We start from the raw sequence: 14,908 nt of genomic DNA on the forward strand, positions 1-14,908 counted from the left end.
AGAAGTAAAAAGAAACGATAAAAAAAAATGGTAGAATTAGTAAGAAGGAAATAAGAAAAGAAGAGAGGGGGGGAAGCAATTAAAATGGAGAAAATGATGAAAGAATAGATAGATAAATAGATAGATAGATAGAGAGAAAGAGAGAGAGAGAGAGAGAGAGAGAGAGAGAGAGAGAGAGAGAGATAAGGAAAGGGAGTTGGTTTAAGAAATGAAATAAAAGTGTTTTCTGGGAGAACAAATAATAAAAAAGGGTTTAAAAATAAAAATAGGAAGTTAAATTCGATTTGATGGAAAAACAAATTTGACTTTTAGTGAAACAAAAAAATAATATTGATTTTGTTGTTCAACTGAAGTTGTTTTTAAAGATAGTCTGCTTATTTGTTGTATGCTTCTTCCCCTTCTTTTGTTATTGTTGTTGTTGTTGTTGTTCTTCTTCTTCTTCTTCTTCCTTTGTTGTCGTTGTTGTTTTTTTCTTCTTCCTTTATTATTCTCGTTCTTCTTCTTCCGTCTTTTTCTTGTCCTTATCGTTGTGTGTTTTTGTTCATAGCTATTGTTGTTGTTGTTGTTGTTGTTGTTGTTGTTCTTCTTCTTCTTCTTCTTCTTCTTCTTCTTCGTCTTCTACTTCTTTTTCTTCTCTCTTTATTGTTCTTCACTTTCTTCTTCAAGATTTCTTTTCTTCTTTTTCTTCTTCATCTTCATCATCATCCTCATAAAAAAAACAGATTGTGGTTGTTCAGTAATCATCATTAGCGTTCGTTGGAAGCGTTCGTTGCTCTCAATCTCTTTTACGAGCCACGAACAAGGCAAGGGAGACTCTCCAATTGGAGAGCAAGGTGAGCGCCTTACTCTCCACTTTGCAAATCGATAAGCAACAGACCCAGTCATCATCAGCTTCCAGCAGCGGCGACGGCGGCGGCGGCGGCGGCAACCAAGCAACAGCAGCAGCTGCGGCTGCATATTGACTGTTGATTCCCTCATCTTTTGACTCACTTATCATATCTACTTCTACTTCCTCTATTTCACCCCCTCTCTTTCATTCATCATCTCATCCTCTCCTTTTTACTGCTCTATTATTTATCTGTAGAGACGACTTTGCTTGTTCCATTAAAAAAAATTATCTCTTTACCCTTTCTTTGTCTCTCGTTCAATATTCTTTTCGCTTATTCCCCTCTCCTTCTTCATCCCTCCCCCCTCTCTGTACTATTCATATTGTTGCTTCTTACTCCCTCTCTCTTTTCTCCTTCTCCCCCCCCCCTCTCTCTCTCTCTCTAGTGCCTTACAACTTACTCCTCCTTATCTGTATAATCTCCGCGTCCAATCTCTTCCTATCTTTTCCTTCCCCCCTACCCTAATCCCTTTTCACTGCATCTTTCTGTTTTCATTTCTTTTGTCTATATTGTTCCCTCTCTCTGACTCTCCACTCTATCTCTCTAATAACTCCCACTTGCCCTCTCTCTTTTTGGTACTTGTTTCCGCCCACTTTCTCATTGTTCCTTCTCTCTCTCTCTCTTTCTCTCTCTCTCTCTCTCTCTCTCTCTCTCTCTTTCCTTGTCGCATCTTCATTGTCAAAGGTGTATCACTCCCCCTCATCATCAACATTATCATTATCGTAAGCGCCATCATCATCGCTAACATAAAACGACTAAAAATTCACGCGACTCTTTCACTCACCCCCCTCTCTCTCTCTCTCTCTCTCTCTTTCACTCTCTGTCTAGCCCTGCCACCCTCTCTCTCTCTCTTTCTTCTCTCTCCTCCTTTGAGCCGTAGTGAATGCTGTTCCCTGCTGCTGCTCTTTCTCTTCAAAATATCTGATCAGTCGAATTTCTGGACTGAACTCAAACGTATAAGCTACACACACTTCTTTGCATACATACACACATATACAAGCACACACACTTACACACACACACCACATATACATACGCCATCTTGATTTTATTGGAAAACAACGAAAAATTCCTTGAAATTTTCATAAATGTGTCTGATCCCTAAAATACAGGACACCAAACAACATTCAAATTAATTCCTCGGATCAATTTCTTTTAGCCTGTCGTTCTTGTTAAAAAGAAAGTTTAAATTATTATTTTACAAGGTTGAAGTAATCAGAAAGGGCGAAAGACAATTGTTGAAGAATACGAAGGAGACTATTTTATTCCTCTTTTCTTTTCCCTGTTGCATCCGGAAGAATGTTAAAATGTCGTGAACAACGTGCTGTTTAAAAATATATTTGGATAAAAATTTGTTTTTGAAGAAAAAAAATCAAGACAAAAAGAAGTTTAATTTCAAAGGATTTACTCATTTTTGTTCTTCATCGATTCAAAGAACTCAATTCTCTTTGAAAAATGGTGCAGCAAACTTTAATTGAGCATCACGCTTTAACCCCACATTCTCGTAAGTAAAAAAAATGTCGGATTTTTTTATTATTATTTTGTAAATATGTTACAAATATATTCTAATTATATTTTCTTTGTTTAGGATTTGTTTTTAGATAAGAATTGATATTTTAAATTATTTGGATTATATCATACTATCCTAATATTTGTTGTTAAATTCATAACGTTTCGATCGATGTAACCTCCAACCTTCTTCTGATGTAACGTCTGACCTTTTCCGACCAATGTAACCTCCGACCCTTTTCAGATGCACCTGAAGAAAGACGGAATTTGCATCGGCTGAAACGTTGTGAATGGTACAAACAAAAATAGCTCAGATAATCCAAATAATAGACGTTTTATATTTGTTTCAATCCTCCCTCCATCTCTCTCTCTCTCTCTCTCTCTCTCTCTCTCTCTCTCTCTCTCTGAAGCCATTACAGTGTCCTTTATCACTTTGTTCGACGGTTCATCACATTTCCAAATCAACGCAGCAAGAAAATCTTTTAATATCCGAATAAATAAATAAATAAATAAATAAATAGATGAAAAATAAATTAAAATAAACGAATAAAATAAATTAAATGAATAGAATAAATAAGTAAATAAATAAAATAAAATAAACAAAAGGAATAAAATAATTAATGACTTAAATCAATCAAAAAGATAAATAAAATGATAAATTAATTAATTAAATAAATAAATACAATAAAAGAATAAATCAAACAAAAATAAATAAAAATAATTAATAAAATAAGTTAAAAAATGAATAAAATAAATAAACAAATAAAACAAATTAATTAATTAAATCAATAAAAAGATGAATAAAATAAATGAATTACTTGATCAAATAAATAAATTAAATAAAAATAAATAAATAAAATAAATAAAATAATAAATTAGAGTAATAAAAATAATATATACAATTAATTGATTAATCAAGTAAATAAATTAAATAAATTAAATAAAATTAAAATAAATGGATAAATAAGATGAAATAAAACAAATGAAATACAGAAGATAAAAATTGTATATTCAATTTATTTTTTCGAAATTCAAGCCTTCAATCTATTCACGTTCTGACAAAATACTCGTGATAATTACAGTTTCATATTCAGAATTAAATGATCCCCAAAGGTTTAATATGTCGTAAAACAAAACAAATCAAAACGAAAAAACTAATTTCACGTGATCAGGCACTGACAACAGAAGGTCGATGTTCCCAATGAGCCAAGAGAAATTAATTGAAAATCGAAGCACTCGAGATAAATGTGTCCTGTTTTTAGGTTCAATCTTGTATTTTGACTGAAACAACCCCCCTCCCATCTTCTTTACATCGTTCTCTCTATCCTCTCCCTTCTCCTCCTTCGACTCAAGTCCCACACAATCTAAAAATGACGCACCGACGTTGGTATTTCGAGAGGTGGCGGATGAGAATTGTTTTATTTTTCTTATTTATTTCCCCTGTTGTCTAAGTATAGGAAATCTACGTAATTATATATATATATATATATATATATATATATATATATATATATATATATATATATATATAAGAGAGAGAGAGAGAGAGAGACACACACACACACACACACACACACACACACACACACACACACACACACACACACACACACACCGTAAAATAAATATTATCAACATATAGGTTTAAGAAACCTTGATAATATTAATGAAAGCCATATTATACAACACTATATATATATATATATATATATATATATATATATATATACAGAGAGAGAGAGAGAGAGAGAGAGAGAGAGAGAGAGAGAGAGAGAGAGAGAGAGAAGATGGAAAAGGAAATAAAATGAAATGATTTATACATTCAATAACGTTTCGTCTTTATTTCAAAACTTTTTCGAGATGAGTAATCTTGAGAAAATCTTGAAATAAAGACAAAACGTTGATGAATACAACAACTGATTTTGGTTTTCTTTTCCTTTTGAATAGCCATCACGTTGGAATATTATTTTCATAATTATCACCCCCCATATATATATATATATATATATATATATATATATATATATATATATATATATATATAATTATGTTATAAAAAATCTATTACGTACATTTTTATTTTTCAGTATTCACTTTTCAACAGTGGTCTATGCATAAGTAGAATTACGTATAATAGTATAAAAATAAAATTATGGTAAATAAACTATCCAGAAATGTTGTGTTTTATTTCACATAGTATTAATAATTTCCATTCAGGAAATAAAACATAACATTTTCTTTGTAGCTCACTTGCCATAAGTATACTTTTATATAACTTATTTAGCCCCTTTCCGACCACTGACTCCATTTCTCCTTGATTGTTCAATGACGAAATGTTTTAATTATTAATGGATTTTAATAGGTTTTACTGCTTTAGATAGATTTCCGTCCAACACTTATTTAAGAAAGAAAATGAAACGTATTCAACCTTTCTTTCGTTTTTGTTTTTTTTTAAATTTTATTATTCATCGATTGGATATTTTTTTTTATTTAATAATTACCAAAAGAAGAAATCTCGGGATATATGAGAGCACGCAAATCCTATTCTCGTAAATATTTCAAATAGATTAACTCCACAAATGTTGTTTTCATCTTTATTCGTTGTTGTTTTTCACGACGTTGAATCTCTACGGTTCCAGATGGACATTATCTGAAGATAGCGGTTTCAATCCTACCCAAAGCGTGCCAGAGGTTTACTTGGCCAAAACGTGGGGAGACGACAACAACTACGGATGGCAGTGATTGCTGAGAATGCAGTCAGGCGATTCGAAGTTCCTATCCGTCGCGTTTATCACCTGGTGAAGGCCATAGGAATAGTTGGCCGAAACGTCGTGAAAAACAACAACCAATAAAAGATAAAAACAACAACTAATAAAGATGAGAATAATAGTCCGAAATAAAAATAAATTAATATCCACAAATGTACTGATTAATAGAGCTATGACAACAGCATATTCTTTTCATTGTTCTGATTCTCATGTATGTATCCATTGATGTCTTATATGTTTTTATATAGAGTGATGTGATTTTCGGTTGATTAATTGTATCTAACTGTGTCGTATAAATACTCGAGAGACAAAACAATGAAAAGAATATGCTGTTGTCATAGCCTTACTTATAAATTTATTTTTGTACTCTTAATTCTGAATTCATCCAACTCTATTCTTAAGAGGCTCTAATTAGATTTTTTTTTTAAACCTGATCAGAAAAATTGTCCCCTAAACTATATCATTCTATAAGAAAAATAATCCCATTGTTTGGTAGATTGAGTTTTAGGGATTTATCCAGTTTACAACCTAATCTCCGTCAACCTTACATCGGCATCTTAAGGCAAGTTATGTAAGAATTCGTAAAAAACAGAAGCGATTAGCCAATCAGGTACCAGAAAACAAGTTTCAATGAAAACGTGAAATTCATAAAATCAAGAAAACATTTTAAAACTGAAATCGACATAAAATCCTCTTTTCCCATGTTAAGAATGGCTTTCTAAATAGAAAGCTATGTTCATTCTTAACATGTAGAAGGAGGGGGAAAATGCCGCGTTTTGAATTAATGGTCTGGCAGTCTTCGCTTCAACATCTTCCGGCTGCTTATATAAACTTACCGGAAGATGCCGATGTAAAGTTGCCGCAGATTGGGCTGTAAATTGGATAGGTACCAAGGTTTTGAAATCTTTGTTGCCAATATGTTTGAAAAAATTAAAGGTTTTGTTTTTGTATTATTATTATTATTATTATTATTATTATCATTATTATTATTAGTAGTAGTAGTACTCACTAGGAGTTTTCACACAGGTCATAAATAAGGATTACACACTAACAGCAACCGGTTATATTCCTTGGAGTCTGGGTGATAATAAGTCTCCACAGTTTTACAGTACTCTCCAACTCATTTGATAACCTTTGCAAATTATTTTGCCTTATCGCAACAGCCGCTTGCAATTGACTTCTCGCTTGCAGAAACCATTGGTTTTCATCGGAATTTGGGTGGCAATAAATTTCTCGAACGCCCCAGTCCTCCTTGCAATTATCGGGTGGAGGTCTTGTTAGTGCTTTCCCTCCTTGGTCTTTCCATCCTACTTGATTTTTCACAATTATCTGGTGTGGCATCATTCGATGTCAACTCCATTTGGGGAGGGGCATTATTATTATTATTATTATTATTATTATTATTATTATTATTATGGTTGATTGATTGATTGATTGATTGATTAATTGATTGTTCGAAATCCAATTTTGAGTCAGGTTTTGTTTTCTTCTTTTTGAAGTTTGAATTTTTCTGTCCTTCTTAACCTTTAATTCCATAATCGTTATGAAATAATTTTTTAAAGATAGAAAATAATTCGAAACTAAAACTTCAGTTTAATTCATTGTTGTCGAGTTCTCCTTTTCACATCCAATATGGCGTATGTAGTATTTATATGGATTCAGTTTTCCAATATGGACTCAATCGAAAATACAGTTTGGCTTATATTTTGCGAGAACTATAAAGCAATAACATTCGACATGTCTAAAAAATAAAATTAAAAAAAAAAAAGACTTTAATTTTATCCACAAATTATTTTCTAACTGATCGTTTAAAAGCTTCAAAATCATTTTCAATTGTCATGACGTAAACATCGTCATTTCCGGCCATTTCTCTATTACTTCTATTTTTGTAAATTTAATGTTTAAATACTTGTATGCATAGGATTCACTCCTAAACTAATTAATCAATCATTGTGAATTTTTGGGACACAGCTGCTAGATGTAAGGAGTTCGAATGAAAACTATATTGAGTTTAATTTAGTTTTAAACACTGTGGATAAAAGGGGGTATAAGCCCTTTTTGAAAATTCAGATACTCCTGATTTTTGTGAAATTTTAGTGATAGGTATTATTAGTCAATAAATATTCTCCAAATTTAAGTTTCTTCCAGGTTTTTGAAAGAGTTTTTAAAGATAGATAATAAGGGCACAATCTCTTATTTAAAATTTTTTAAATTGGCATTTCCCTGAATTTCAGTTTTTTCTTAAGATTCCTTAAGCTTAAGTCTTAAATTTTTGACATTTTCTAGAATCAAAATCATGTAATGGATTTTGATCAATATTAGAATAAAGATTCCAGATATAATTTTAAAAAATAAATAAATATGTTTATTTACATATTTTTAAAATTCTGTATTTTCAGACGCATTTTCACAGAATTAATAAATATTAAACGTAACATATTATAAATGCTTTTCTCAGAAATAATGAATAAAAAATATTTGAAAAAAATTAAAATAAACATTTTTATTTAAAAAAAAAACAAACTATTTACGAATATTTTTACTTATTATATTTAAAGACAATACCCCCCCCCCCCGCCAAAAAAAAATTGTGCGCAGATTAAATGAAACAAACAAGAAATTGTGGAACGTAACTGGATGAAATAAACATATTCATTTGGGGGGAAAAAGTTTGAAAAGTAAATAAACATATTTATTTGCAAAAAATCATAAAATAAATATATTGATTTGAAAAAAGTAAATAAATAAATATATTTATTTGGAAAAAAAATCAGTTTATGAATATTCTAATTTATTATATGCGGAGACAATATTGAAATAGAACAAACAAAAAATCGTGAAACGTAATAGAGGTCGCCAAATTGATTAACACTGCCTATTTCCTATGACGCGTTATGACGTAGACAGCAAGTTAAGATGTGTGATGGTCATGAAAGCTTGATGTTAATCTTCGTAAGGAGACATAAATTTAGTGCAAAATTGTTTCTGCTTGAAGGATTAATTTTCTCCATCATGGAACGAGTATTGAAGAGTTGAGCAGATTATAGATTATTATTTGGGAACATTTGTTCCCAAATAATAATCTATAAGTGATTAAGGTTCTTGTGTAGATTAGTGGTGTCTAAAACTAACACATTTCAGGTGAAAACATTATTACATACTTACTTACATACTTACGTGTCATGTTGAAATTAGTTTCTTCCCTAGAACTGCTAGACTTTGGAATTCTCTTCCGGTTTCCTGCTTCCCCAACTGTACTGACATACAGAAATTCAAGTGTAATGTGAACATACATCTTGCGGCTCAACTCTTTAAGCTAAATTAGGTCTGCTAAGTTCTAATTTTTCAATTTTGACCCCCTAGCAGCTATTTTTACTGGCTAAAAACAACGTCAAATTTGTTCCACAGATCCGAATCTCCCGTATATCAAGTTTCCTTACTGGTGACGTCATTTCGCATACATTTGCATATGCGTGTCTGCACTCTGTTACATTTTTCCCAGTTTCTATTAGCATCTTATCAAACAGTCCCTATTTACTTCTCCACGAGGGCAGAGTTAGACATAAGGTCGCTTTTTAATGTGGGAAAAATCCGGCTACCAAAAAGATGGGGAACTCTGGATTGAGACAAAAAATTGTTTCAGTTTAAAGCGATGAAGTGTAATACCAGAACAGAAACTACACTTTGGATCGGTTCGTCTCACTTCAGTTTAAAATAGATCTAGACATTTTACCGATATAAAACGGGAAAAAGTTATATCCCATTTATTTAGATTGAGTCCCTTATGCCAAATTGACGGCTTAACATGGTTAAATTTGTGTTCATTTTTTGCATTAAATACTAGCTCTATTAATTCCTAAGTTTACATCAAATGGATACCACAATGCTTAATTCGCTGCACCTTCTCATAACAAATCCCCATACAAAATTTTAGCCGCATAGACTCAAAAAACGTCTAGAGTAAATGTGGTATTGTGGTGATTAATCTATATTAATCCCTATTGATTTTTTTTTTTTTTTTTACAAAACAGTCATTTCTTATCAAGACCCGAAGGCCACTCGAAGATACGAGTTAATGAGTGTACGGTACTCAATGGGACAATATCAGTAATCGTTAGTAGTGGAAATTTGATAAATTGGATTACTTAAGAGGACGGCTCATCTCTTGTTTACGTTGGACTTGAAGACGACCATATTGTAGTAAGCAGGTAAACAGAACATAGTTCCACAGGCAGGCAAGAAGCTTTGTTCATGGAATCTACGTTTAGGTTTAGGCACAGATAAAGAGTAGGGGAAATTATTTATAGTGGTTTCCGCTAGACGAGTATTTCTCGTAACCGAGCAGATACTATAATACTAGTTCGCTGTACCTTATCATAATAAAGGTTCGTTCAAACTTTCAGCTAGATCGGCCCAATAGTTTCCGAGAAAAAGTGGAACGGACGGACAGACAAGTAGATAGACAAACAAAGAAAAATATATAGATTTCAATAGCTAAACACACAGACTGAAGGCAGATCTTATTAAGCTCCGTCTATCTCTGTCGGTCGGTCGTTGGTAAAGCTTTCCGTCTGGTTGTCAGGTTTAAGTTTGAAATATCATTTCCGTCGGTCCGTTACGCTTCTGTCTGAAATGCATTGTTATAAAAAGCTTCGTCAGTTTGTAAATAGGTCTGTCACGCTTAACATTTTTATTGGTAAATGCGCAAATTGAATTAACGTATTTTCATTTCCAGAACGTACATTTCTCCATTATTGTTGTTTCGGTGTTTAAAGGCGAAGATGGTGAAGACGAGAAGCCAAGATTATTCCAATTTTTATGTATAAAAAATTAAACCTTATTTTCATCCGTGACTTCATAATTAAAAAGAAACGTATTTTTTTATTATCATTTTTATCATTATTTATAGACTATTTATTACATTATGTTTATTATTTTCAACGTAAAATTCCATCAGACGATAAACCTAGCCAAGTCACGTGATTACTCGATTCTCCAGAAGACGAAATCGACATTCATGAAAAAAAAGAAAAAAAAAAAAAAGAAAACGATCTTGAAAGTATGAGTTTTTTGTTTTTTTTAATCTTCCTATGAAAATAATTAATTTTTATTTCAACGAATAATATTAGAATGCACTGGCTTCTTAAAACCTGACCTTGTGTCTAACTTGCTAGAAAGAGGAGGTAAATAAACACTCTTATTAATTTTCAGATTTTATGCAAATAAGTAAGTTTTCCACTGCGCTTTCTTGGTTCTTCAACTTTGAAGTGAGTTTCCCCCCCCCCTGCCCAAGAGACGATCGTCCTAGGCATTACTTTTTTTTTTTTTTTCTTTTTCTGGAGAGGGTTACGCACCCTTGTCTCCCTCGTTAAGAGAGAGTAAGTTATCATATCACTATTTATCTACCTTTCCGCGGAGGGTTGATATAATACGAGGTCGATTTAAAACGGGGAAAACCCAGTCTCGTTAAAGGGGAACTGAATTGAGACAAAGATAAAAAAAAAAAAAAAAAATGTCCTCAGTAACTGAGAACAGAAAAAAAAAAAAACGTGTCACAAGGATCCTAGCTTTCAGGTTGGGATCCACAAACACGTTTTCTCTATGATGAAAAAAAAAAAAAAAAAAGCTATCCTCTCAGGACTTTCCCACTCTTTTGGAGAGGAAGGATATGTTTATTGTCTGTAGCCTGAGACACCCTTACCAAGGAATGCCGACGTGTTCTAGCATAGTTTTTGTTATACCCGTCTTGAGTTCTTTCTGTTGATGGTGGTGCTTGTGTATGTGTTGGTGGAGATTGGACTCCTCACTTGAAACACTACCATATGGCACATTTCAATTTACGAATAAATAGCCATGACTAATAAAACCCTACCTGAGAGTTCTTCCTTCAAACTCTTCAACTTAACATTCACAGACAATATGAACTGGAACAAATACATTGAGGACACTGCAAAGGCTAATAAGGTGGGTTCCATGACAGTTTTGTGAGCCTTACTACTTCCGTGCTGGCTTATAACAAATTGGAAGTGAGTGTTTTGTTTGTGGCACCATCACTAGAAGATTGCTATATAGAGCCAGCAAATTCCCGCTATCTGGTCTGGTTTTTCAACAGACCCTCTCTCTTTCCTAGATGTACCGCTTTCACCACAGCTGAGGAATTTCATTTACATCCCTGTATGGTAACTTTCCAAAATATCAGAGGGAGATTAACAAGGGTGACCTGGAACTGTGTGTTCTTCCTCCTCAGGTATTATACACACCCAATTACCTGAATACATACAGCGCCTAGTATTCACACATGATCACCCATCTAACATTGGCCAGGCTAAACGGCATTCATCATCATCATCATCATCATCATCATCATCATCATCATTTCATATGAGTCCAAAGATTGTTGGCATTGGTTTCCACAATATTTTTCTAGAAAGAATTTTTGGTAAATTTTTATGACATGCCCCAGTGTATTATAAACACCTCAACCTCCCAATGTTAAGAATGGCTTTCGGAATAAACACTCCCCCCCCCAACATCTAAAGCCGTTCTTAACATTGGGAGGTTGGGAGGGGGTGTTTATTCCGAAAGCCGTTCTTAACATGGGGTGGTTGCCTGACATTGTCAAGAAGGAAAAGCACATCTTTGCGATTCACCCGTGCTTGCTCCTTCTGTAGCAATGTCTGTTGCATACATTTTAATTATTGTGACCGTTCGGTCTGTGTGTAAGAATTCATAAGGAATCACTTGACAACCTATTCACAAGACCCAAAGCAATTTTGCATGGATGCATAGGTGGTTTTACAGTGCGAACGACAGCATTCTGAGGAGACAACCAATGTCTGGAATGCTTACAGAACCAGCTTTTATCACTTCTGAGCACTCGATTAAATAAGGATGCAGTATGATGGCGAGAAAGCAAACAGCCCTGAATGAGATCTCTAATTGCTTCCATCCTTCTCACAGCTGTCTAGCCGGGCACAGTGCGCATGTCTTTTATAGCATCTGATGTTCCTACTTCCAGCTGTTTAAATTTGGATTTCATATATATTTCTTCATTCAATGGTTAATCAAAAAACAAACAGAACTGTTTTGATTAACTAGGATAAAACAGTTGTCATGGTTGTGGTGGGCATTAGAAATTTGAAATCAAATTTGAAGCCTTTCAATTTTAATTTTGAAAGTAATTTTGTGCTAGATTTAGTTTATACTCAACAGACAAGCATTGTGGTTTTTCTTTCTTTTTTTTTTTTTGGAGAGGTGTAGGAAGAGTGAACAGGTGCTGCTAATATTGAAAAAGGATCCCTTTTTTTATCCAATACTGTTATTATTATTATCAACTCCCTCACACAGATCATCTTCTGTGATTGGTCACTGAAAATAACCGGTGATGTTCCCTGGAGTCTGAATGACAGCAGATCTACCCAGATTTTTAGTATTCTCCACACTTTTTGATAACCATTGCAAATTATTTTGCATTATCGCAACAACCGGTTATCACTGTTTTCTCACCAAGAACAATCATTGGTCTTCACTGTATTACATGGATGTGTGTGAATTGTGTATATATTTATGTGCAATTCACAATCATCTATATGACGTGTATACATTTATGAGTTTCTATTATCTTTCTTCTTGTTAACTATTATGAGATCCGGTCTTCTTGCATGGATGAGTTTATTCGTTTGTATATCCATATCCCATAGAATTTTGCAACTTTCATTTTCAAGTACTTGCTGTCGGTTTGTGTTTGTACCATTTGTCAAGGTGTTCAAGATACAGTTGTCTGTATGATTCTCATTGTACCGTCTTCCCCACTTGATCGTGTCTATTTTTATATTTTTTTTTTGGGGGGGGGGAAGGGGGCTAGTTTGCTACATTCGCTTATTATGTTATTTATTACTTTGTCTCTTTGTTCATAGAGTCTGCATTTGCTGTTTTCTTGTGTCTTGTCGATCATTGCTTTGATATGGTTGGTTCTAATTGTTTTATTTTGTGCAGCTGTTATTAGGGATTTAGTTTCTCTGTTTAGGTTTCCTTTATGTAGCTATGTTCAAGTGTCTTCATTAGTCTCATCTTTTGTCCATGTAGATGTTTCTCTTCCCATTTTTCTTTTATCGTCTTATCCCTCGTCTCTTTTTCTGTCTTGTTCATTTTTTCAGTGTCTCTTGCTGCTGTAATTATTTTTTCAGTGTTCTACATTATGAATTTTTCTAATTCTTTTTTGTCTTATTTACACAGTTTTCTATACAAACCCGTCCTCTTCCTCCATCTTTCTTTTTCATGCAGAGTCAGTCAGTATCATCCTTTGGGTGTAGTGCATTGTGCATAGTCATGAGTTTCCTAGTCTTCTGATCAAGATGCCCCAGTTCTTTTTTGGCTCAACCCACAAGCGGTCGAAAGTATCTTACTAGTGATACTACCCATATGTTTATGCCTTTAATTAGGTTTCTATTATATAGTTTAGTTTGGGGGAGTGTTCTTGTTCTTCTGAGTTATTCCTTTCCAATTTTCTCTTTCATTTCTGTTGCTTTGAGGGTGTCTTCTTTTAGAACGCCCAAATATTTGTAGCTATCATGTTCACCTCGTGCCTTCATCTCTATTTGGTTGGGTGATACCATATCTTCTGTTGCTTCCAGTTTTCCCCTTTTCATGATCAGCAATGCGCACTTTTCCATACCAAATTCCATTCAGATCTCCTAGCTGAAGATTCTGGTTGTGTTTATCATCATCATCAAAATAAAGAATAATGTAAACAAATGTCTATTTTAGTAGCATTAAATATTTGTGTTTCAGTACAATTCTCAAATCCCTCAAAACCATGATTTAGCAAAAGGTATTAAAAACGATAATTTTTAACTAACTGACTAGTCTGCGATAGACATAAAATTACCATTTACTTGTAAAAAAATGGTGTACATGTCAAAGTGCTGCACATACCTACCCTCCAAAGGGAGGCCTAATGTCTTGTAAATCACATGATTGTCTCCATACATTGGGAGGGGGGGGCATGCATTCTGACCTGGAATTAAAGTCTTACAAATTCCAAAGAAAAGCTGTATTTAGAGAAAGAACCATTTATTGAGCTGTTGATGTTGCCTTCTTTTATGCTAGCAACAGACGGCAATCTATTGCAATCTATTGACATCTTAGTCCTTAACTTATTTGAATCTTAAGTCATTTCTTTACACCTGCTGTTCTCTCCAAGGCTTTCTAACGAACTGTCATACCTATCTCGCTCCCTCTCTCTTTGTGTCATGTGACATCATGTCTGCTTCTAGCTATAACATTTGAATGCAAACTCATTAACTCCATGATTCGGTTTCCTGTGTCATGTGAAAACCACCCAGCAGATCCAAACCATCAGGTATAAACTAGCAAACGTACTCTTTACTCTTTGGTAAAAGTTGTACTTTCACAAACTGAAAATACCATTCAATTATTTTCCTTTTTGACATCCTGTTCAAACTTTTATTTTTTGTAAAAATCACTCAGTGCAAAGAGGGTCGAAAAGGGAGATAACCACAATTATTATTTTATTCTTGTTCATGCCAAACAAAGCATATTGCCACTTGGACATGAGGGGTTAATATTTATTGCCATGTCTACAGGGAACTATGTAAGAAGATAAGACAAAATGCCTGTTTACATTATATCTAAACTTCTGCATGTCAGTACAGCCAGGGAAGCGGGAAACAGAGAAGGAATTCCAAACTAGCAGTTCGAGGGAAGAAGCTCTTAGAGTAAAAA

General features: G+C 33.5%; 1 protein-coding gene across 2 annotated transcripts in view; it reads left to right on the forward strand.

Moving 5' to 3' along the window:
- Positions 1-1,633: 1,633 nt before the first annotated feature.
- LOC145276739 (uncharacterized) overlaps positions 1,634-14,908 on the forward strand; it is a 187,873-nt gene continuing 174,598 nt past the window's right edge. For both annotated transcript variants that reach the window (XM_080127964.1, XM_080127965.1), the window contains exon 1: positions 1,634-2,391. In XM_080127964.1, coding sequence (XP_079984090.1) covers positions 2,343-2,391 — 49 coding nt within the window. In that variant the 5' untranslated portion in view covers positions 1,634-2,342. The remainder of the gene's footprint in view (positions 2,392-14,908) is intronic.

This window comes from Euprymna scolopes, chromosome 5 (genome assembly GCF_053919585.1).
Source record: "Euprymna scolopes isolate OS-2025 chromosome 5, ASM5391958v1, whole genome shotgun sequence".
Taxonomy (NCBI): Eukaryota; Metazoa; Mollusca; class Cephalopoda; order Sepiida; family Sepiolidae; genus Euprymna; species Euprymna scolopes.